The 24,277-nt window shown below is 38.2% G+C and overlaps 1 protein-coding gene and 1 long non-coding RNA gene across 21 annotated transcripts in view; one reads left to right on the forward strand and one right to left on the reverse strand.

Annotated features, from left to right (window-relative positions):
- TJP1 (tight junction protein 1) overlaps positions 1–24,277 on the reverse strand; it is a 264,401-nt gene that overhangs the window by 55,064 nt on the left and 185,060 nt on the right. For all 20 annotated transcript variants that reach the window (XM_021098856.2, XM_021098848.2, XM_021098836.2 and 17 more), the window contains 6 exon segments: positions 22,108–22,232; positions 21,053–21,155; positions 14,468–14,744; positions 10,520–10,623; positions 9,771–9,939; positions 9,305–9,452 (listed from right to left, as the gene is read on the reverse strand). In XM_021098856.2, the coding sequence (XP_020954515.2) occupies positions 9,305–9,452; positions 9,771–9,939; positions 10,520–10,623; positions 14,468–14,744; positions 21,053–21,155; positions 22,108–22,232 (926 nt within the window).
- On the forward strand, positions 2,885–13,790 carry LOC146406807 (uncharacterized). Its single transcript, XR_014815629.1, has 2 exons — positions 2,885–5,460; positions 6,319–13,790. It is a non-coding gene; the product is annotated as an uncharacterized LOC146406807 (long non-coding RNA).

Below are 24,277 nucleotides of genomic sequence, written 5' to 3' on the forward strand. Positions count from 1 at the left end.
CCATGTAATATTTAAACTTTATCAAAAAATAACTTTTGCTATTACAAGTCGACCCAACTTTATGAAAACCATCTTTTGTCCTGATGTTGGACTCATGTTTATCTACCATACCCTGACTCCTAGGAGCACAGAAACTTCAGGCATTCTAGGAGACCTCAAAACCTTCAGAAGGGTATTTTTGTTTTTCCCCTGGAGGGTAAGGAGATAGCTTCTGTTTTCCAGATTTTTCACTTGTACACATTAATTTAGAGACTTTGGCTGGGTAAAAGCTCTATGGAAGACAGTTAAGACAAAGTCTCTGAAACATGAGTTTTTACAGTTCACATAAATGGACTCACTGTAAAGAGAGTCTTAAGTCTTATCATATCAACTGGGTAACTAGGATGGCTGATTAACATTTACCCAATCGGAGTTCCCATCGTGGTGCAGTTGTTAATGAATCCGACTAGGAACCATGAGGTTGCTGGTTCAATCCCTGCCCTTGCTCAGTGGGTTAAGGATCCAGTGTTGCCATGAGCTGTGGTGTAGGTCGCAGACATGGCTCAGATCCTGCGTTGCTGTGGCTCTGGTGTAGGCTGGTGGCTACAGCTCCGATTCGACCCCTAGCCTGGAAACCTCCATATGCCATGGCAGCGGCCCAAGAAAAGGCAAAAAGACAAAAAAAAAAAAAAAAAAAAAAAAAAATTTACCCAATCAGATCAGCCAAGAATCAAAGACTGCTTTAAGTGCAAAAACTTCAGGTGTAAAGTCATAGGTGTCTGGGACCATTTAGCGGAGGCAGAGGGCAGGCAGCCATGTCAGGAGAGGGACCTGGAGAGACATTGTAGGAGGAAGAAACTCTCCTGTGTCCCTCAGCAGGTTCCTGCAGTATTTAGGGTCACACTCAGTGGCCAGCAACCAGTACACAGTCTGACACAAGGCATCTCCTCAAGAATAGCTTTCTCAAGCACCTGTGAAGGCAGATTTACTGCAAGTTCATCTGGTAACACACCACAGCAAATTCTCTGCCATCCAGTGAGCCTCAGGTGTATGGGGAGGAATGGGGAATGCCTTTTCCTCTGGCACACCACCTCAGCATCAGGGGAAGTGGCTTCTCCTTATGTCTAACTCTGATATTCTTGAGAGTTCTCTTTATTTCTTACCAGCTAATCCTTCATTACTCCAGCCTCATTATATTTAATCTCTTTATATTAAACTTGCTCTAGTCACAATAAACTGTGCTTTCTGTCTCCTAATTGGACCCTGATGAAATATGCCAGATTGCTAATTCTTCAAAGAGTTTTATTTCTATCTCTCGGGTCCTCCCCAACTGACTGGTTATGGCTGATTTAAAAATAATCTTAATACAGGAAATAAACTGAGCCTGAATGCTTACATCTTTTTATAAAGGCAACTTCCTGTTACATAATAAATGACTCATCCTATAGAAACCAATTTACGCTTTTTCAGAAACTTGTTTATTGCATAAAGGTCAGCAAAATCTACATAGCTTAGGACAGAAACAAAAACTGGATACTGTTAAAAGGACTGTCTCGGCCCCAATTAACAATAAAGATAGAAACTTAGAAACTAACTTAAAAATACTCCAAAGTTCTTCTTCATTGACAGGAAGAGTTGGGCTTTGGAGGGTTCTTAATACATATGAAAAAGAAAAACTACTCAGAATGCTGCAACCAGTCAGTCCTCTAAATTTTATATGGAAACATATTTATACACTGCAGTTCCACCTTGACAGTAACGTAAAAATTATAGTATGACACGAGAGAATTATAAGAATGAGAGAGGAAGAGAGATGTGGGTTCTGAGCCAGGTACTTGGACTCAAAAAAGAGTTATCCAGGGAGTGTGCTGAGAAAGCAGGGGGAAAATGACCTTTTATCTACTTTGCTATATTTGCAGGCTAAGTTTTCACAATTTAAATTTGTTCTTTATACAATGTAGTCTATTTTCTAGAAAAGTATGTGTGTGGAGAGGTATGCTTTTGAAAAATGTAAGTATCTGTACTGTTCATTGCGACAAATGACTTTCAGGCAATAAGCTATCATTCTGTACAGTGATTCTTAATCTTTATTATAATAATGACTAACCTAGCCCATCTGAATTAGCAAAGAATCAGATTCCTTGTTCGAAAAGTATAACTTTTATAGATATGAAGAACTTTTAGTAAAGAACAACTAAGGAAAGACTAAGAAGGATCCTTTTTTCACCTAAGGAATACTGCCATTAAGCCTTCAGTAGTGGTATGATTATTACGTACTCAAGTTAATAGAGTAAAATAGTAATTGTGTAGTATGTTTGAGTGATTTTATGTATGTATGTAATTTTTTTGCTTTGTAGGGCCGTACCTGTGGCACATGGAAGTTCCCACGCTAGGATTTTAATCAGAGCTGCAGCTGCCAGCCTATACCACAGCCACAGCAATGCAGGATCCGAGCCACATCCGTGACCTCCACCATAGCTCATGACAACACCAGATCCTTAACCCACTGAGCAATGCCAGGGATCAAAACCGCATCTTCATAGATACTAATTGGGTTCATTACCACTGAGCCACAACGGGATCTCCTGTTTGGGTGATTTATAACAAGAGACCAGTACTACCGTACTCTGCATTTTTTAATACGATTCTGTCAAAGGCAATAGAGAATTACCCTACATTATTTAAAACTAGATTTAAAACTACATAATTTAAAACTAGAAATTAGATTCTTCATATATTTGCTACATTTTTTTTCCTACTTCTGCAACATATTTTACTGAATTCAAAGCGGGCATTCTTTTAAGAAAAATAACAACACTCAAGGTGTATAAGCATGCACTATGAGACAAACTAGTGTTGAGGCCTGCTCAGAACAAACCAGAGCAGTCTGTTTTTCAATATAAAATTTTACGTTTTATGTTTTATACTGTACTTGTATGAAAAAATAATTCTCAGTTGATGGAGTAAATAAGATGTATACTTTTACTGAAAAAATAGTGATTATAAAGTATAACATTTCAGCTCACCTCTGGGCCATTAGATCCATGATCTCCTCTTAGAGGTTAACCACCAGCAATCACTGTACACAATATTACTACAGTTGGGTTTCCATTCACTAGAGAAATATATCAACTATGGTCCTCCCTCAGCCTGGCCTCCTTACAAGGCATATGGAAAACAAAACCTCAGTTTGGAATTTCAATATGGTAACGTAAAATTAACAAGATCTGAAAATAAAAGTTGGCTCTAATCTAAATAACAAAAGTTCAGGGAGTTCCTGCTTGTGGCTCAGCCCTTAACGAACCTGATTAGTATCCATGAGCATGGGGGGTTCGATCTCTGGCCTCGATCAGTGGGTTAAGGATCTGGCGTTACCATGGGCTCTGGTGTAGGTCACAGGTGCGGCTTGGATCCCGAGTTACTGTGGCTGTGGTGTAGACTGGCAGCTGCAGCTCTGATTCGACCCCTAGCCTGGGAAATTCCATATGCTGCGAGTGTGGCCCTAAAAAGACAAAAACAAAAACAAACAAAAGTTCAGGATGGGACATCAATATTCTACTCACTTTGAAATGTTAGACAATCGTATCTAAAAACATTTAGTAACAATTCAAGTAATATATATTTTTAAAAATTTTCATTCTCTCTAACCAAAAACATTTTCCAAGAGAGGGGAAAGAAAAAACTTCTTAGTAGTCCAAATAACCCGCTCCTTTGCTCTTGTGATCTAGCCAAGTGGCCAGCTTGCTATTCTTCCAACAAGTTGAATGTGTTTCCATCTTAGGAACAGCCCATGCTATGTCTTACCCTAGAGTGATCTTCATCTGGCTGGCTCTTGCTCATCAGTTGAAGATGAGGAAACTCTAGAGAATCCTTCTGCCTTGAGCATGTTATTTAATACTGCCCCCTCTTCCTTCACAATCACATCACCTTGATTTTTCTCATAGCACTTAACCACTAATGGAAATTACTTTTTCATAGTTTTGTGCTTTATTCACTTGGATCTAACCTCTACAGTAGCAGGGATTTTGCCTAGATTATTGAGGGCATAATTTATAATCATATACTGATAACACATATTATCAAAAAATACTTGATAAAGGAAAAATTAGCAGGATAATATCAAAATTATTGGTTTAAAAACAGAAAACTTTCAACCTACACTAGAACATTAACTATGCTTACTCAATCACTCGCAATTAACTGAATTAGTCCTGTAGTAAGGCACAGGAGCCATGGGAAAGAAAACATCAATGGCTGGTAAACTTCACTGAGATGATTAATAAACTCTATGTTTCTACCTGACTATCTTTCACAAGTGAAGGGGGAAAAAAAAGAAAGGATGAAGGACTTCACAGTATGTCTGGAAAAGAAAATGTAGTGGTACCTGCACCAAATTAACTATCAACAATCACATAGAGATCTTGTTTTGAATAAAGCACCTTTCAAACTGAAGGTAATGAAACCTTTCTTACTTAAGACAAAAGACTAAAACCAAGAATCAGAAAACAAACTCTGAAATTTACCAGTCAAATATGGTCATTTCTCCACATTTTGAAACAGTAAAAGGAAATGTTCAGCTGACATGTGGCTATCTCAGCAATGATTTTTAGCCTACTGGCAAAGCCCTATGTATACTCCAGAAAGAACTAGGCAGTATCTAACAGAAACTATATATACTAGGATGAAAGAACATTATAGCTCTCTAAACTCAAAGAAAACAATTAGAGAAGGTGACATAAAAAGTAAAGTGTGTAAACAAAAAACAAAAAAAAAAAACAAAACCAGGTCTTTAAAAGCCAAGGCTTCTCTAAAGCATTAAAAACACTCTAGATGCTACATGCACGTATATGAGGACTTACCCAGAACTCTTAGGGAACAGTCATGAACTTGAATTCAACTCTGATGACACAGGTGGACTGCAGAGGTAAAGGGTACTAATCTCAAATAGAAGATCTCACTTGGCTCAAACCCTTGGACTTAGGTTAGAAATTCTCATCTTCTACAAGCCAATTCTACATAATCATGTATTTGTTACATCATAAGCAGTATCAATACTGACTCCACTGACTTCAAAATTCAGTGGAGACATCTCTCTCAGGAGAAACAGTGAAAAGAAACTTTTTAGTTTTAAACTTGTCTAAACACTGCTTTCAAGCACTTTAAAAGCAATCATTTTTTTGAAATGGATATGCTAAATATAAATCAGATTTTTTTTTTCTATTCGTTAAAATATACATTCCCTAAAACCCTTAGACAACATTAGGCCTCAGATAAACTTCATAAGTTTATGGAATGACCAAGTATAAGTAATACAAAATGTAAATTTTTACTGCCCAAATTTCCTACAGGTGAAGAATCTTATCCTAATTAGTCTGAGCTTTTACTATAATCAAATTCTTTCAATAATGTACCCGCTTATGATTAATTAGTAGCATTAACAGCGGTTTCTTTCTTTTTAGGGTCGCACTGTGGCAAATGGAAGTTCCCAGGCTAGGGGTCAAACCAGAGTGTAGCTGCCGGCCTACACCACAACCACAGACATGCCATATCTGAGCCACATCTGTGACCTATGCTGCAGCTTGCAGCAACATCAGATCCTTAATCCAAAGCAAGGGATTGAACTTGCATGCTCATGGATACCAGTCAGGTTCTTAACCCCACTGAACCACTACAGGAACTCCACAATAGTTACTTTTATGAAAGCAGTTTATACAACAGCACCAAAAACAAGTAAACTTATGTTGTTCTTATAGGGAGGAAAGTCATAAAATGGGTCTGTTAAATTATCCGTAAATACTAGGGAGAGTACAACATAACCAAGCAAAGGCTCAGAATACACTCTGCAAATCAAATACTCTCTAGCTATGTGGGGGCAACAGTGAAATAAGTTACAGAATCTCCTCACTGACAGCCCCTTGACAATTACCATTAGGCAGTGCCATAAGCTGTGGATTCTCAGTATCCCCAACTCCTTCCTAGAGGGCAAGTCTTGGCCCAGAGTGGGCAATAAAACAACACTGAATAAAATATAGAAAACAAACCTAGCAATAGGCATCAAGGTATAACAAAGTCACTTTAATAATTCTCTCTAGGAGTTCCCATCATGGTTCAGTGGTAACGAACCCAACTAGTATCCATGAGGACATGGGTTTGATCCCTGGCCTTGCTCAGTGGGTTATGGATCTGGCGTTGCTGTGAGCTGTGGTGTAGGTAGCAGACATGGCTCAGATCTTGCACTGCTGTGGCTGTGGTGTAGGCAAGGCAGCTACAGCTGATTTGAACCCTAGCCTGGGAACTTCCATATGCCATGGATGCGGCCCTAAAAAGACAAAATAATAGTAATTCCCTCTACACATATATTATTTTTTAATTTAAAAACAAACTATTTTAACATCCTAGATCAGGGAAAGACTGACAAACTTCTGTACATGGCTCTGTGGGCCATACAATCTCTGTCACAACTTCTTAGTTATGACACTGAAGGATGGATTCCAATAAAACTTTATTTGCAAAACCAGGCAGGAGGCTGGGTTTGGCTCACAGGCTGTAGTTTGCCAACCCCTGTTCTAGAAAACAGTAAAGGTATACTGCCTACCTAATAGTGATGAAGAAATAAGCTTGTGTGTTCTCAGAACTCAGACCATGTAACATTTGCTATCTAAGGAAAGAATGAAGATCATGACAACAGTGGAACCAATGGAATGCTTTGTAGACTTCTATTCCCTTATGTATCCTCCTTTCTCTACACCAGTAAGGTCAAACACTTGAGTCAAAAGGCCAAGACTCTTAATCCTGGCTCCAATCTATTGTCACCTATATAACCCTGGACTTTATCACAACCTACAGGATGAGGAAATCTTCTTAGGAATGGATGGAGATGAGCAGCTATGAAAGCATGTTTGGAGACCCTAGCTGATGATACTCACCACCACCACAATGATAGCAGCTAATGTTTGCCAGGTGGTATAAGAACCAACTTCCACAACAACTTTGTAATGTGTAATGCCTTATTTACAGCAAATGGGAGGTTTCAAGTTCATGTAAGTACCAACGGCAGGCTGGAGCTCAAATCCCGGAAAAACTGGCTTCAAAGCCCAAAGAAATCACTACCTCCTATTGCTTCTGACAAAATGAAGGTTACTATTCTCTGCAGATAACTGTGTATCTTCAAAACATACAAAAATATTCAGCAATATGGGGAGATAACAAGGTGGGGCTAGTGTCTTACACACTAAACAAACTTTTCACATGATTGAGTCTTTTGTATGACTTTCTAAATAAGAAAATTTAAATAACATGTATAAAACAAAGACATCTGTACAAACAAAATTAAGTAAGAAAAATAAAATGTCCCATGGTGTTTCTTCACACTAGGATTTTACCCTTATACCATATCTAAATTGTTTCTCGAAATGCAAGGCATCCTCTAAATTAAAACTCCAGTTATTTGGATTTTAGGACTAACTTTAGGGGGGAAATAAAATCTTTAAGCAACTGGTATTATTTTACATCTTGCCTGTAGGCAGGTTATTTAATTTTTAGGAATTATATTCTCAGCACATTCAGAAAAGAATCTGAAGGCTTTCGGTCTTCTGCTGTTGAAATATTATCTTTTCCTTGTATATGCTACATATTCTAACCAGAAGTTTCCAAATCTGGTAATGTACAGAAGAGAATGATATCAAGAACTTAAAAAAAAAGTTTTTCTTGCCTCTGTCTCAGATGAATTGGGAAGAGGCTCCAGGTTTCTACTCATATTTTTAAAGATCTCATATAACCGGTGTAACCCATATAGAACTCTTGAGGTTCCCAAGAGAAGTAAAACATCCCAATATAATGTGAAGATAATTAAAACTTCAAAAAAAACCCCTCGACTTTGAGGTAAAAGTTTCTGATGCCAGTGTTTAGGAAATTTAAATGGGAAAAAAAGCAGGTATTAAAAAGAACTTTCTAAGATTTAGAATTTGGTGACAATAAAAACATAGGCCAAAATTTTGATGAGTATTTCTTTTCTTTAAAGGAAAATCATGTCCAAATTGCTTGATGCCAGCATGTTTTCCAGGCAAGAGAAATGTGTTAAAATTACAGCTGCTCCCCATGATTCGTTAAGGGTGTTAGTTCTATCACTGCGTATGTGCTGTGATGGCTGTCCTTTTACAGATAAGGTCTATGCTGTGTTGGGGAGGTTTTTAGAAGTAATTTATTAACCTGCAGCAGTTAAAAATAATCAGTTTTAAGTCAGTGCTGCATGTGATATATTATACTATTCCTTATAACCTTAATTACAAAGGTAAAGGTTAATATAATTTATAAATCTAAAATCTGAAATTCTTTAAGAATCAGCTTCACAATCTAAAATCAACTGTGTACAACAGCTATATCAGTGTGATTTCTGACAATCTTTAAAGAGCTCTCTCCCAGGGAGATCTTCTTGCTTTTCCTTTTACTTCTCCCTTGCCTCCTCACCTTCCTCAGGAAACATTCCTGGGCACTTCTGGGCATTCTATCCATATTCCATTTCTCAGCAACTCCAGTGACTTCTATGGCTTCAGCTAATAGCCATGTGCGGGTAAGTCCCAAATCACCATCTTTAATCTTAAACTGTTCAGTGCCCACAAAAGATCTCCATACAGATTGCTGTTAAACCCTAGGCCCACTGGTGGCCTTTAGGGCCCTGGGAATGTCCAGAAATTTTATGTAAAATGCCACATGTTCATGTACGTGTGCATTTTTCTGGAGAGAAGGGTCATAATATTCATCAGATTCTCAAATGTATATGTGATCCCAGAGATTGTACACTCAGGTTAAGTCACCTACTACTAGCACACCAGACCCTTTGGCATCAGACAGTGTATTTTAACGAGGAAAACAAAGTCCGGGTTAATCTCTCCACTAAAGGACTTCTACTACATACAGTTAACCTATCCAAGGAGTAGATTCCTAAAGGCTGTTAGTATCTTCTAAGGCAGTGGGTCCACAAACTGCAGCTGAAGGTCAACTGTTTTTTTAAATAAAGTTTTACTGGATAAGAGCTATGCCCTTTCATTTACCCACTCACTATGTACAGTTGTTTTTGTGCTACAAAGACAGAGCTGAGTAGTGACAAGACTTGGCTCACATGCCTAAAATAATTACTATTTAGCCTTTTATGTTCAAGATTGACTGAACTCTGTTAAGATAAAAAATACCTAAACTGATAAAGAAACACAAATCTAATTTAAGTAATCAAAAGAAAATATATCTTCTAATTTTATTTCTAAGCAATACTGGAAACATGTACCAAGCACACCCAACTGTTTTATTTTAAACAAGAGAGTGTGATTACCTGCCATTGCTGGGCTGCTGTGGAGAGTGTCTAGAATGGTCAGAAGGCTCTGACCGCTGATCAGGAGACCGTGACCGGCTGTGACGGGGAGGCCTGTCGTGTGATCGCCCAGAATGATCTGATGCCAGTGACTGAATTTCTGAAATGTCTGTTAAACAAAAGTGTGCTGTTTATTTTCCCATGCAATGATTATAGTAAAACATAAGGTACTCAAATGACCATAGAAATAAGCTACTAAGTATAATTTCATGTAAAATGGTCGACATATTATGCATTAACTTAAAACAGCCACTAACCAATACTAGTGAGCTGTCAGCAGAAAAAAAAAAAAAAAAAAGTTTTTTAATTCTTAAATTTTGAAGGTATCTGGCTTGTAGAAAAGCATCATCTCATTCTAACATGTCAAATCTTCCCACTTAAAGAAACAGGTCACTTAAAAGCAATCTGCAAACAGAACCCTACTCACCATCTCTCTCAGAAGCATTAGCAGAGTGGATACTGTCAGAAAGATCAGGGACGTTCAACAGTGTAGCCCGTTCATCTCTCTGAACTACCATTTTTAACTTGCCTTTAGACCTTTCTATCAATGTTTTTGCATCCGTCAATGACATATTTTCTGTCACGGTACCATTTATCTGCAACAGAAAAGAAACTACAGGTTGAAGGTAAATGACAAAAATGCAAATGTTAACTTAGTCTGATATGAACAGGAATATCTCAACTACTCACTGGCTTGATCTAATAACCAAAATATTCTCTTTACGCTTTCCTAAATTATCAAAATATTCCTCCACTCTGAAATAATAAAATCTGTACTATACTGTTGCTCTGCCAGAAAGCCCAAATTAGCAACCTCCAACTCCTCCCCATTACTTTCTATTACTTCTGAGCAAACTAACAAAACGTTTCAATAGCTATCTTGGAGGAGTTATCAAAACCACTTACTATGGAAAAATGGACAAATTTATCTACAAAGGAACTCCTATTAGTGAATAATATACATTTAGAGTGAATAATTCTCTTAGGATGACTCTATATTTAAAGAAAAGCATCAGAATTGACATGTTGTAACAGCCTGTGGCAAACTATCTAGTCCCCCAAATACTGATTTCTAACACTTTTGGCAAAATTGCTTCAAGCATGTACGGAAGCTACGTGGTCACAGTAGAATGTGCTTTCTATTGCAGTTCATCAAAATTAAGAATATGACTATACCTTCAATACAACATCGCCTTCTTGAATATTGCCATCTCTTGCTGCCAAACTATCTTGTGAAATTTCCTTTACAAATATATGGCTGGCCAATCGAAGACCATATTCTGAAATAATATATTTAAATGTCTTTAGTGTAAAATCCCAAGACACTTAAATAGAGTTTAAAAGTATGAAACTAATAATCACTGCATAGAGTTTTTAAATACAATCAATAATAAGAAATTATTCTTGGCCTCCTGTAAAGAAGACATCTCCTCTAACCATCAGAGTCTATCAAGGGAAAGCAAAAGGAATGTGTATTGTTCAAAGAGAAAACAGACAGACACATCATGCTGTCACTGCACTGAGGGAGAGAAAACTCCAAAGAGAAGACCATTTTTCTATGTATCATACTGATAAATTAACTTCTCAGAAGTTTTAATGAATACAACTTGAAAAGGAAAACTGGCAAGACTGACGATCTTATCAACGGCTTGTATTACCAAGCATACACAGTTTTTGTTTCCCCCGGTTTCTAGAGCACAAGTGCTTTGGATCTATCCACCTCCAACGCTAAGGGACATACACATGCCTGAAAGGAGCCAAGGAGTCATGTAGAGGCATTAAAGATGCCAGTCCTTTAAACAACCAACAAAGTATCTATGAGCATGGCAACATTAATCTACCTATGGGTGCAGGAGGAGCCAAAGTTAAAGAAGTTATACCAGGAGAGTCCAGAAAACTATCCAAGGGCCTGCAAAGTGGTAGACTTTTTTTCTTTTAAATTAGAACAAAGACCACAACTATCAGTATATTGTCAAGAGGAGTAGGACTGCTCCTCCGTATGTTAGAAGAAAAGAGAATGGCTCTGAATCTTACAGGGGTGTGTGTGTGAGAGAGAGAGAAAAAACAAAAGCAAAAACCAAGATGGGAAACAAAATTGTTTCTAACATGGGTGAAGTAGCTAGCAGGCCTGCTCCTCAAGCTTATTTTAAAAGTTACGTAAGAGTTAAAAGACTCTGGACTTCCTGTCGTGGCACAGTGGAGACCAATCCAACTAGGAACCATGAGGTTGTGGGTTTTATCCCTGGCCTCACTCAGTGGATTAAGGATCCAGTGCTGCTGTGAGCTGAGATGTAGGTTGCAGACGCGGCTCAAATCTGGCATTGCTGTAGCTCTGATGTAGGCAGCTGTAGTTCCGTTAGACCCCTAGCCTGGGATCCTCCATGTGCCTCAGGTGTGGTCCTAAAAAGAAAAAAGAAAAAAAAAAAAAAAAGACATTTTAAGGGATCTGAGCTTCTTTTTAGAAATGGTCATTATATCTCACAGGAATAAAGTACTGATTAAAGACTGTCCTTATTCAAGATTTAAAAATTATAAATGACCAATACAGAGTTGACTCCAAAATATTTTCCTTGTGTATTAATGTTTTCATTTATTCTAAGTATTTCCTTGGTAAATATTAGGTGGTAGGCACTATAGATAAAAACCAACAAATGAGATACTCTGGCAACTTACATAGTCAGTAGGGAAAAAGACATTACCACAATTATAAGTGCGATGAAGAGTTCATATGGGGCAATGCAAGATTCTGCGTCTGGTGGGGATCAGGGAAGGAAGGCCTCCCTGAGAAGCAAATACCAAAGCTGAAAGTCTAAGAAATACTAAAGTGGAAACACTAAAACTAAATTAGAAAAATGAAATTGTGTGTTGTTTTTGGTGGTGGGGTATGTGTGGGGGCCCGTAGGGGAAGTAGAGACAAAAGGGTTAAAAACAAATGCACCAGAAGGTATGACATAAAGATCAGGCAGTTTTGATGGAGTCATAAGCGTATGGTTAAGAGTAAAAGAAGAATCCCAGAGGATCCTCTAACCAACTGAAGCAATCTGCAGAATCCTGGAGAGGGATCTGGAGAGTAGTTTATGAGGTTTAACGAACGAGTCCACTTAAGAGATGACGATGTGATGTTCAGTACATCCAAAAAAAAGGGAAAAAAAAGAAAGAAAAAAACCCACAAAAACTATGTGTTGAGTAGCTTGATTGTGGTGATCATTTCATAGCAAACACATATATCAAACCATCACACTATACACCTTAAATATATATAACTTTATGTATTTAAATAAAATATCAACTACACCTCACTAAAGATAGAGAAAAAAGGATGATGGCAGCTTAAATGAGGGTGGAAATCATGGCGAAAGGAAAAGGGGGGACAAGAAAGCATGGTGTTAGGGAAGTCAGAATGTGTGAATCAGACATAGGAGAGTAGGAGAAAAAAGATACTACAGATCACACCATGTTACCCATGACTGGTTTGAGAAACTGCAGACAGGAGTATATTCAATGGGATACTTTATTAGACACATGAGAAAAAATTCTAAGAGGGAGATGTAAGTTTCACCTGAAATGTGCTGAATCTGAGGGACCAAGAAGAACGCCTAAGTGAACATGCCTAGCAGTCAGCTGGAACACAGGAGTATACACATTTGAGCTAAAGAAGGTTTTGTCATCATGAGCAGCTCACTGTACTAAGAGTAGGTGAGGTTTCCTAAAGGTGACATGTGAAGCAGAAAAGGGATTCCAGAACAGAATCTACAGAACATTAAAAGGTAGGATGAGGAGAATGAGTTTGCCAAGTAAAGAAAAGGGGGAGGGACCCCCCAGGTACCCCCTTCCCACAGCATTACAGAAGCCAGGAGAGAACATTTCAAAAAACAAGGAGCAGTTAACTATGTGAAATGGTACTGGAAATGCAAGTAAGATAAAAACTGAAATTTTCCTTTTTTTTCTTTTTAGGGCCACAGGTGCAGCATATGGATGTTCCCAAGCTAGGGGTCGAATCAGAGCTGCAGCTGCTGGCTTACCACAGCCACAGCAACTCAGGATCCGAGCTGAGTCTGTGACCTACACCATAGTTCATGGCAATGTTGGATCCTTAACCATTGAGTGAGACCAAGGATCAAACCTACATCCTCAAGGATACTAGTTGGGTTCATTTTCTGCTGAGCCACAGCAGGAATTTCCAACACTGAAATTTTCTACTGGATTGTACGTAACCAGTTTTGGGAGAAGGGTAGAAGAGATACCAGAGCAGAGAGGGCAAAGGAGGAGAAAGGGCTCTAAACACAGACAGTCCAACCGAGAGGTCTGCTGTGCACGAGGGGGTCAATAGCCAGGAAGCACGTCACGTCAGGTTGTGGTAAAGCAGATCCAAGTGAGCCTTCATGATTCCCCTTCTCTAACACCTTTTTTTTTTTTTTTTTTTTAAACAAGTGGCTGCATCTGTGGCATAGGGAAGTTCCCAAGCTAGGGGTCAAGCCATAGCCACTGTAGAAGCAACACCAAGTAGATACACTGTGAGCCACATAGGATGTCCTCTAACACCTTTTCATCAAAATGATCAGCTATCAATGCCTTCGTGCATGTGAGAGACATGCCCACAGCATCAAGAAGCCACAGTCAGACTCGTTTTTATCAAATACAATTACCTAAGGGGAGGCAGCTAGGCTTCACTTTCAAAATTTTTAAACAAATCTCTTGTTTTAGAGCAATATCCTATAAGGAGCTCCTTTCCCTCCATCTCACCACTGAGAAAAGCTGCCTACTCTCCCTACCATCCGATGGTTTCTGCCCAGAGGAATACTACTACTGATCCAAATAGCTACATAAAACACTGAATTTCAAATGTAATGAGCTGACATTTCTTGTACTAGCCTCTTCTAATCACAAGTAATTGAACTACTGGACAATTTATTTGAAGCACTATTTGCTACCAAAAAAACGATTCAAGAAGAGAAAAGAGATGATCCCTGAAGTCTCACATGAGAGGATTTGACTTAAAGCAACAGGACACAAGAAAGAAGATAAAAAAAGACAACAAAGCAAAGAGAGAGATACCAAAATTACTTCTCATTAAAATTAGTCTTAAAATTTTCAGGTGAAAATGACAAACTAGTTAGAAAATACCTTCATTTTTCCGGGATTTCACCAGTGTGACTTTGGTGGGTTTGGTGGGTTGACTGGAGGCCACAGACCGCCTATCGGATCTTGGAGACAGACTCCTATCCCTACTGGCACTTCTCTCCCTGGCCCAGCTCTTCTCACTCCTCCTATGGTTAGGACCCCCACGGCCACTTCTTGGGTCGTGTGCTTCTTCCTCGTAACTATCCTCTTCATTCTCAGACACCGGGTCAGGATCAGGACGACTTACTGGTATCTGAACTTTCTTCTTCCTGCGAATGGTCTAAAAATAAGAAAGATCACAATACGAGCTGAAAATTTTCATATATGTACCTTCAGTTCCTAAAATAAAGGGAAATCATGTTTTATTGTTCCATATTAATTATGAATAAGAAATATAATACAAAATTATGGAGTTCCCATTGTGGCACGGTGGTTAACAAATCCCGACTAGGAACGATGAGGTTGTGGGTTTGATCCCTGGCCTTGCTCAGTGGGTTAAGGCTCCTGCATTGCCGTTAGCTGTGGTGTAGGTTGCAGATGCAGCTCGGATCTGGCATTGCTGCGCCTCTGGTGTAGGCTGGCAGCTACAGCTCTGATTAGACGCCTGGCCTGGGAACCTCCATATTGCACGGGTGTGGCCCTAAAAAGACAAAAAGACCAAAAAAAGGAAATATAATACAAAATTGTAACAAATTACTAAGGAATAAATTTCCATAATAGTTGTCTTTCCTGCTCTCCTGATAAACAGATCTGGTTAAAAAGCAAATTTGGAATAGAGGACCTAATAAAGTTCTTAATTAATTCAGGTGATCTTCAAGGTGTAATTACTATAAGCTAAAAGGAAAACTAATAATTATTGGTGGTTTGAATAAAGGAGGGAGTGATGTACTCTAATACATCATCAAATATGCTGCAGTTGTTACCAAACCACAGCAAACTTGCAGGCCCAACTTGACTTCTTAAAAATTTCAAAATCCATCAGTATCAAGGCCCACAACTGTCCTTCTGGAACTCTAAGAGCTAAGTTTATTGTACCTCTGCACTAATACTTAGTGTGCTGGAGCCAACAACTCCATGACATTTTACTAATATAAACTGCTTTCAGTTTCTTTCTCTCTTCAATGTATAATTTCTGGTCTAGGTAAAAATTCCTTCTTCTGGCTTTCTTTCCTCAATTGACTCTGGTACTGGTTCAATTTCCCCTGTACACTACTTCCTTCAGTTTCTCTACATTCAAGAGAATATATGCATTGCCTTCTGACTGAGTGGCCTCTTAACCCCTGGACTGCACTTTGCCTTCTCACACCAGTATACACTTAATCTCGTCAAAGATCTACAAGGTCTTCCTTATCTCTGACTTCTGATATCTTAATCTACTGAAACTTTTCCACATCCATCTTACTTCTGGCTTCCCCATGCCCTCCTATTCCCCTGGTCCATCAAGCCCCTCCTGGTTTCAAGTGCTTTCCTCCCAAGTTCAGTGAAATGCCATGCTGCAATATTTTAATAATCTTCTCAAGCCGAAGGACACCACAGCCCTGTAGCCTGCCCTGCCAGGGTCCAGTCCACCCGAGTAGGCTGACACCAACCCTGGACCTCCAGGGCCCTGTAGCCAGAGATCACAAGACTAGCCTGCTTATCCTTGGCACTAGCCCTGGGACACATAGGACCCTGTCCCTGCCCACCAGTAGGCCAATACCAGCTCTGAAACACCTTGGACCCATCAGGCAGATACCCTGGGATCCAGCCCCACTCAATAAAATGGCGAACCTGGAAGAAATGAACAAATGCCTAGAAATGTACAGTTTCCCAAGACTAACCAGAAAGAAACAGAAAATACAGACAGACCAATTACCAATAATGAAACTAAATTAGTAATTTAAAAACTCCAAACAGGGAGTTCCCATTGTGGCTCAGTGGGTTATGAACCCAACCAGTATCCAAGAGGATGTGGGTTTGATCCCTGGCCTTGCTCAGTGGCTTAAGGATCCTGCAGTGCTGTCAGCTGTGGTGTAGGTTGCAGATATAGCTTACATCCTGCCTTGCTATGGCTGTAGAGTAGGCTGGCAGCTGCAGCTCCGATTTGACCCCTAGCTGGGAACTTTCATATGCTACGGGCGTGGCCCTAAAAGGCAAATAAATAAGGAACTCCCAACAAACAAAAGTCCAGGACCAGATGGGTTCACAGGTAAATCCTACCAAACACTTAGGGAAGAGTTAACATGTATCCCTCTCAACCTCTTCCAAAACACTGCTTCTGAATGCATTTTATGAGGCCAGTATCATCCTGACAGCAAAACCAGACAAAGATATCACACACAAAAAAAATTACAGGCCAATATCATGATAAACACAGATAAAAATTCCTCAACAAAATACCAGCAAACCAAATTCAACAATATATTAATGGATCATACACCATGACCAAGTGGAATTTATCCCAGGGATGTAGGGATGGTTCAATATCCAAGGAAAGGAATTCAAATTGGAAAGGAAGAAGCACAATGTTTGCTGTTTGAGGATGACATGATACTGCATGAGAAAATCCTAAAAATGCCACCAATAAAATACTGGACCTCATCAATAAGTTCAGCAAAGTCTCAGGTACAAAATTAAAACAGATACTGCTGCAGTTCTATACACTAAAAATGAACTATCAGAAAAAGAAACTAAGAAAACAATCCCATTCATAATCCCATCAAAAAATAAATGCCTGACAATAGATCTAACTAAGAAGGTAAAAAGACCTGGTCATAGAAAATATAAAGACACTGATGCCAGAAATTGAAGATGACATGAACAGATGGAAAGATACACGGAGTTCAAGGATTAAAAGAATTAATGCTATTAAAATGACATACTATTCAAGGCAATCTAGAGATCCAATGCAATCCCTACCAAAATACCAACAGCCATTTTTCACAGTAATTCTAAAATTTACTGGAAACACAGAAGATTCCAAAAAGCAACAACAACAACAACAACAAAAACACCCAAAAGCCAGGAGTTCCCATTGTGGCTTAGCAGGTTAAGAATCCTACTAGCATCCACGAGGATGGAGGTTCAATCCTTGTCTTGCTCAGTGGGTTAAGGATCTGGTGTTGCCACAAGCTGCGGTGTAAGCAGAAGGTACAGCTCGGATACAGCATTGCTATGGTGTAAGCCTGGGAACTTCCATATGCCACAAGTGAGACCCTAAAAAGCAAAAACAAAAAACAAAACCAAAAAATCTCAAAGAACCCAATATAATGTCTGTGAAGTGTGGGTTCGATCCCTGGCTTTGCTTAGTGGTCTAAGGATCTTGGCCTTGCTCCAAGCTGCAGCAAAGGTTGCAGATGTGGCTCAGATTCAGTGTTGCCATGGCTGGGGCATAGGCCTGCAGCTGTGGCTCTGATTCAACACCTAGCCCAGGAACTTTCATGTGCCACAGGTGTGGCTATAAAAACAAATAAAATAAAAACCAAATACAATCTTGAGAAAGAAGAACAAAACTAGAGGCATCATAAACCCAGATTTAAAACTATACAATATGGCTACAGTCATCTAAACAGCGTTGTACTAGCACAAAAACAGACACATAAATCAATGGAACAGAATTTAAAAGCCCAGAAAATGAATCCACACTTATATACGCAATTAATCTATGACAAAGGAGGCACGAATACACAATGATGAAAAAATAACCTTCTTCAATAAATGGTGTTGGGAAAACTAGACAGCAAAAAAAAAATCATACTAGACTACTTTCACACTATGCACAAAAAAAACAAATTCAAAATGGATTAAGGATTTGAATTTAAGACCTGAAACCATAAAACTTCTAAACAAAAACATAGGCAGTAAGCCCTTTGACATAACTTTTAGTAATTTTTTTTTAAAGATATGCCTTCTCAGGCAAGGGATACAAAAGCAAAAATAAAAAAATGGAACTCCACCCAACCAAAAAGGTTTTTAACACAGTGAAGGAAACAATCACCAAAACAAGATGGCCACTTACTGAATGGGAGAAGATATTTGCAAAGGATATGATCAACAAGGGGTTATTATCCAAAATATACAAAGAACTTACATAACTCAACATCAAATACATAAACAACCCAATTAAAAATTGAGCAGAGGAGCTTCACAGACATTTTTCCAAAGCAGACATATGAAAAGATGTTCAGTATCGCTCATCATCAGGGAAATGCAGAATAAAACCCACAATGAGATATCACCTCTCTAATGTGAGCGAGCACACACACAGGTGAGGGTGGGGGGGGGGAGAGATTACTCAGTCTTGAAAAAGGATGAAATCTTGCTGATTACAATATGGATAGACTTGGAGAGTATTCTGCTAAGTAAAATAAGTCAGAGAAAGACAAATACTGTGTGACTTCACTTACGTGTGGAATCTAAAAAACAAAACAAATGAACAAATAACAAAACAGAAACAGAATTATAAATGCAGAGATGAAACAGGTGGTTGCCAGAGGGGAGAAAGGTAGAGGGAGGAAAGAAATAGGTGAGAAAGATTAAGAGGTATAACCTTCGAGCTGCAAAACAAATGAGTCACAGGTATGAAATGCACAGTGTGGGGAACACAGTCAATATGTAGTAAATTTGTGGTGACATATCATAAGGAAATTTAACATGGTGATTTTTAAACATGGAAATACAGAATCACTATGTTGTGTAACAGGAACTAACAGAGTGTTGTATATTGTAAAAAGAAACAAAATCATAGAAAAGAGGTCAGATTTGTGTTTACAGAGGCAGCAGGGTGAGAGGGAATTGGATGAATGGAGTCAGAATGTGCAAAGATAAGTAAGTACTAGGCATGTAAGGCACAATATCATAAATATAATAAACATTGCTATGGATTATACATTGAAGTTGTTAAGAGAGTAATTCCTTTTGTATCTGTATGATATGAGATGATAAATGTCCACTAAACTTACTGTGGTAATTATTTCATGAAGTCAAATCATTATTCTGTACACCTTAAACTTACACAGTGTTATATAGTAATTATATCTCAATAAAGCTAGAAGAAAAAAAATATTACTTTCTCTTGACCCCTCAATCATGTGTCATGACAAACCCGAGTCCTGTATCATCTTCACATTCAGATGGCTGCATCTCCCCATGTTGCTGATTAGGTCCTCTATAAATATATTTTACTTGAAAGAATTCTTTCATTTATTCAGCAATCCTTTCCTCTACCTCTTGTTGCCCCCCTACGGAATTTGCTGACATCGGGAGCTATTCTCCAAGATGCCAATCACTTGGCTTGACTTACAGTAATCAGTACCACTTCACATCCCCTCTACTCCTAAACTGTCTCTCATTTATTTGGGCTTCTTTCCTTCTGGTCTCAGAACCAAAGTCCACTCTTGCTCTCTACGACAAAACCGTTTCAAAGAGCTCTTATTCTTATCCCTACCCACCCTCCACGACCTTTCTTCAATTACCACCACCCTCCAAGGTACTTACAACTATAATCTCTCCCTATTTACCTCCAACCTGTCCTCTACAAATTAATTTTATTTTTCTGCCTCACTGCTCATTCTAAGCTATCATATTCTCTCTTCCTCATGTGTCTTTCTCCAAATAGCAATAGTGCAGCTTCTTACTACCACCAAGAGTGATCAGAGAAGGCCTTTGCAAGGAAACAACATTGACGCTAAAGGTCAACAAGGGACAAGAGGCCAGCATATAGAAATGACAGACAGCCAAGGTCTTGTGATGAACTTAGAAAAGTCTGCCTTTCTACTCGTGGTGTCCCACAGCTGAGGCCCTTCTCAGGTAGCATTTACTATAAAGCATTCCTAACTGCCTCCCTGAATTTTAGACTCACTTCCACTTTAAACTCCAGCATACTGTATTAAAAAGCTATTTTCTGTGTTAGTACTTTGGTCTTAGAGTCCTCCCTAGTAGTGTTTAAACAAAAACAAAGTAACCAACTAAGTACTCAAAGCTTTCCCTATCATTCCCCTAAGACAGTGCCACTCTCTGGAAACCTTTACCTGAAGTGCTCTTAATCTCAGATGATGTGCACCATGGTTATGACTGTGAGGACTCATCTATCCCACTGAGATGCAAGCTCTCTAGGGAGAAGGTCCTTGCCACATCATCTAACTGTTCCAATAATGAAATATTTGCATCCAGCAAGTGTCTAACTCACTGAAAAATATCCAATCCTGCTATGATTCTCCATTTATACTAGAAGTTGAGTATTATAAACCCACATGAAGATACTTAACATGTCTGGTAATCATGCTTGATTTTAACACTGGAAATTCATTAAGAAAAATTTTGGCTTCAAAACAGTTTGGCTGAATTAAAGATTCAAATATATCAAAGCTCCTTCCTTTCTTTTTCAATCAAAAAAAATCCTGGTATCTGAACTTTGAGAACATACAGACCAGTGACAAAACATACCACCAGTATTAGAAGAAAGAAATACTTTTATTTATAAACAACTGAAGAACTTCTGTCCCAGTTTTTACTTCCTTAAATGGGAAGAATGAATTCAAACACCAGAAACATAATAGTAAAATTGGTACCTTTATAAAGTTAAGATAAAAAAATACTTAAAATACTTACAATTTTTGCATTTTTCCCACTTTTCCTTAATTGCTGTACAGCAAAAGCGTGTTCAACATTATCCATTGAAACTCCATTAACCATTGCAACTCGGTCATTTTCCCTAATGAAAAAAAAGTGATCAAAATAACAACATGTTAGAGAAAACCACAGAGTTATAAGCTTGTAAAGATATTTCCAATATGGGCACTTTAAAAAATACATTCTAATTATGGGATAATTTGTCTTCAGATCAATGATATAATAATATCAAATTATTTATTTTCAGATTCCCCCACAAGAAATGTTTAGCAAGTAACTAACCACAGGTCATTAACACAATGTTTCCCAAAAGGTCTGAACAGGTGCCCCAATACACAAAACGATTTTTGGTGGTACAGTCAGTTACAGGCATTAAGCAATACTAAGTCATAAGGCTGAGAAAAGCTACTCCCTCTCTAAAAATAAAGCCTTCTAGTTTTCTTTCAATCTTTCTAATTCTATTCTCTTTTTTTTTTTTTAAGCTTTTTAGGGCTGTACCTGTGGCTTATGGAAATTCCCAAGCTAGGGGTCAAATAGGAATTGCAGCTGCTGGCCTACGCCATAGCTACAGCAACATGGGATCTGAGCCACATCTGCGACCTACACCACAGTTTGTGGCAACACGGGATCCTCAACCCACTGAGCGAGGCCAGGGATTGAACCCACATCCTTATGAATACTAGTTGGATTTGTTTCTGCTGCACCACAACAGGAACTCCCTTATACGCTCACTTTTTGGCTAATGTATCTTTTCCTCTCTTATATCTTGCTAATCTTTTTACTGAACAAAAAAGACTCTGGGTGAAAGACTCCTGGAGGCTCAATTCTACCCAAAACTGAGTAACAAGTTTTCTTCTACTATAATCCTTGTTTTTTACAGTGACCTTCTATTTAAGTTAAGTGACACTAGCTTTCCATTTATGATAGAGATAAGCATAAATGTATACTAAGTTAGAGAAATCACTAGCATGGTATTCCAATAGCTGAGGGTGAGTACTTGTCATGTGGGTGCCCAAGAGGAGAAACAAACTTACTGCAGCTGCCCTTCTGCAGGTCCTCCTTTCAGCACATCTGAAATCACTATTGACGTTTCCCCACTCTGAAAATGAGGATTATCTCTTCCACCAGATATTGCAATTCCAAATCCAAATCCAGGAGCCTAAAGTAAAAAAACACTGTTAGCGAGAAGAAAAAAAAAAAACTGTCCACTGTGTCATATACATAAAAATATAAAAATTACAATCTTGTTACAGTGTGTTCCAAATACTCCCTCATTTGTGTGGATACTCACCAAAATGATTTATCCTGGTGTGGGAATGTATGCTGTAATAAATTTAATGCTGGGCATAACAGAATGTTGAAAACTGCCAATTATATGAATGATCTTTAAGAACTAAAATACATTTAGAAACTCTGAACATTGAAATCCTGAAATTATTATTGCTTATCAGAAGGGTTCCTGTGTGAATTGGCAGTCCCCCAATGTGATCAGCACACACAATGGCAACTAATTTATAGAATGATAGCTTAATTAGCAAAACATACCAAGTGCCATTTTACACAGAAAAGCATCAGTAGCTGTGAAAATTAATTTCTTTCATATATGCTAAAAATCTCTGCTGAAGTAATAAACCATAATGTCCTATACATACTGCAAACAATACAAAGTATACACAAATATCAAACATTTTAAAATGACTAATATTTTAAAAGAAAATCATTATTATATATTTCTAAACGAGCTGAAAATCTTTACCAAAATGACAAAGGACAGCCCTATAGAGAAAAAAGTCAAAATATTTACAAGATATTTAAAAATTACCTAATCTCAAAGAAATCATAACATTCCAAGAAAGGAAATGAACTATTCAGAGTAAAGAAACATTCAACGTTTTCCCAGGGCTCCAGAATCAATAAATCAGACACTATGTTTTCAAATACTGTTGTACTACCCTAATGATGTTCTTTATCCCAAACCACCTAAGGACAAAGGTTATAGCTTCCTTCTACAACTGTCCAATCCACAAAGAAGACCATGGCCACCACGGAGGGGGATTATGCCATGACCTCCCCTTCTACCTCAGAGTCTAGCCAAAGAAGAGAAGAGAAAGAAAAACCTGTCTTAATAAACAAACAAACAAACACCAGTAATTCCACTCCTGGGTATACACCCAAGAGAAACGATAAAAACGTGTGCACACAGAGCTGTATACACAGACGCAGCAGCATCATTTATAACAGCCAAAAAATGCAAACAACTAAATTGTCCATCAACTGATGAATGGATACATAAAAGTAAATTATCCATAAAGTAAATTATTATTTGCAATAAAAAGAAGTGAAGTACTGATATATGCTACAAAATGGGGAACCTTGAAAATACAATGCTATAGAAAAGAAGCCACTGTAGAAGACCTCTTGTCCCATAATTCACCATCTTACATGAAATGTTCGGAAAAGACCAATCTGTAAGAGACAGGAATTAGATTGGTGACTTGTGGGTAGAAAGGGATGCAGACATTGAGGAGTGATGGCCTACGAGTACATTATTTCTTTTTAAGGTGATGAAATGTTTAAAAAGTAACCCTCGTCATACACCTCTGTGAATATACTAAAAACCACTGAATTGTACACTTTAAAGAGTAAATTTTATAGCATGAGAATTATATTGCAATAAAGATAATACCAAAAAAGATTAATGTGAAATAAACAAACATGAAAACATCTGGGTTGCAGAAGATAATGGCAACTTCCTGAATTTGTGTCTCCCTAAACAGCCTCCAAAATAATACAAAAACAAATCAATACACGAAACTACACTCTCAGTATAACTCAAAAATAGAGCTATACTCAAAAATAAACAAGCTAGAAGCAGGCCTAAAATTTGAAAAATAAACAAAATGAGAAATGATTAGAAATAAAACTATTAGCACAAAATTAGAAAAGTTAAAGAGAATAAGAGAACGAACTCAAATACATTTTTTTTTTTTTTTTTTTAGGGTCACACCCACAGCATAAGGAGGTTCCCAGGCTAGGGGTCAAATCTGAGCTGTAGCCGCTGGCCTACATCACAGCAACATGGAATCCGAGCCACGTCTGCAAGCTACCCCACAGCACAGCTCATGGCAACATCGAATCCTTAAACCACTGGGCTAGGCCAGGGATCTAATCTGCGACCTCATGGTTACTAGTTGGATCAGTCTC

This window comes from Sus scrofa, chromosome 1 (genome assembly GCF_054392235.1).
Source record: "Sus scrofa isolate SSC_HxYL_T2T_F1_AM1 chromosome 1, Sscrofa_HxYL_maternal_Yorkshire_Landrace_v2.0, whole genome shotgun sequence".
Taxonomy (NCBI): Eukaryota; Metazoa; Chordata; class Mammalia; order Artiodactyla; family Suidae; genus Sus; species Sus scrofa.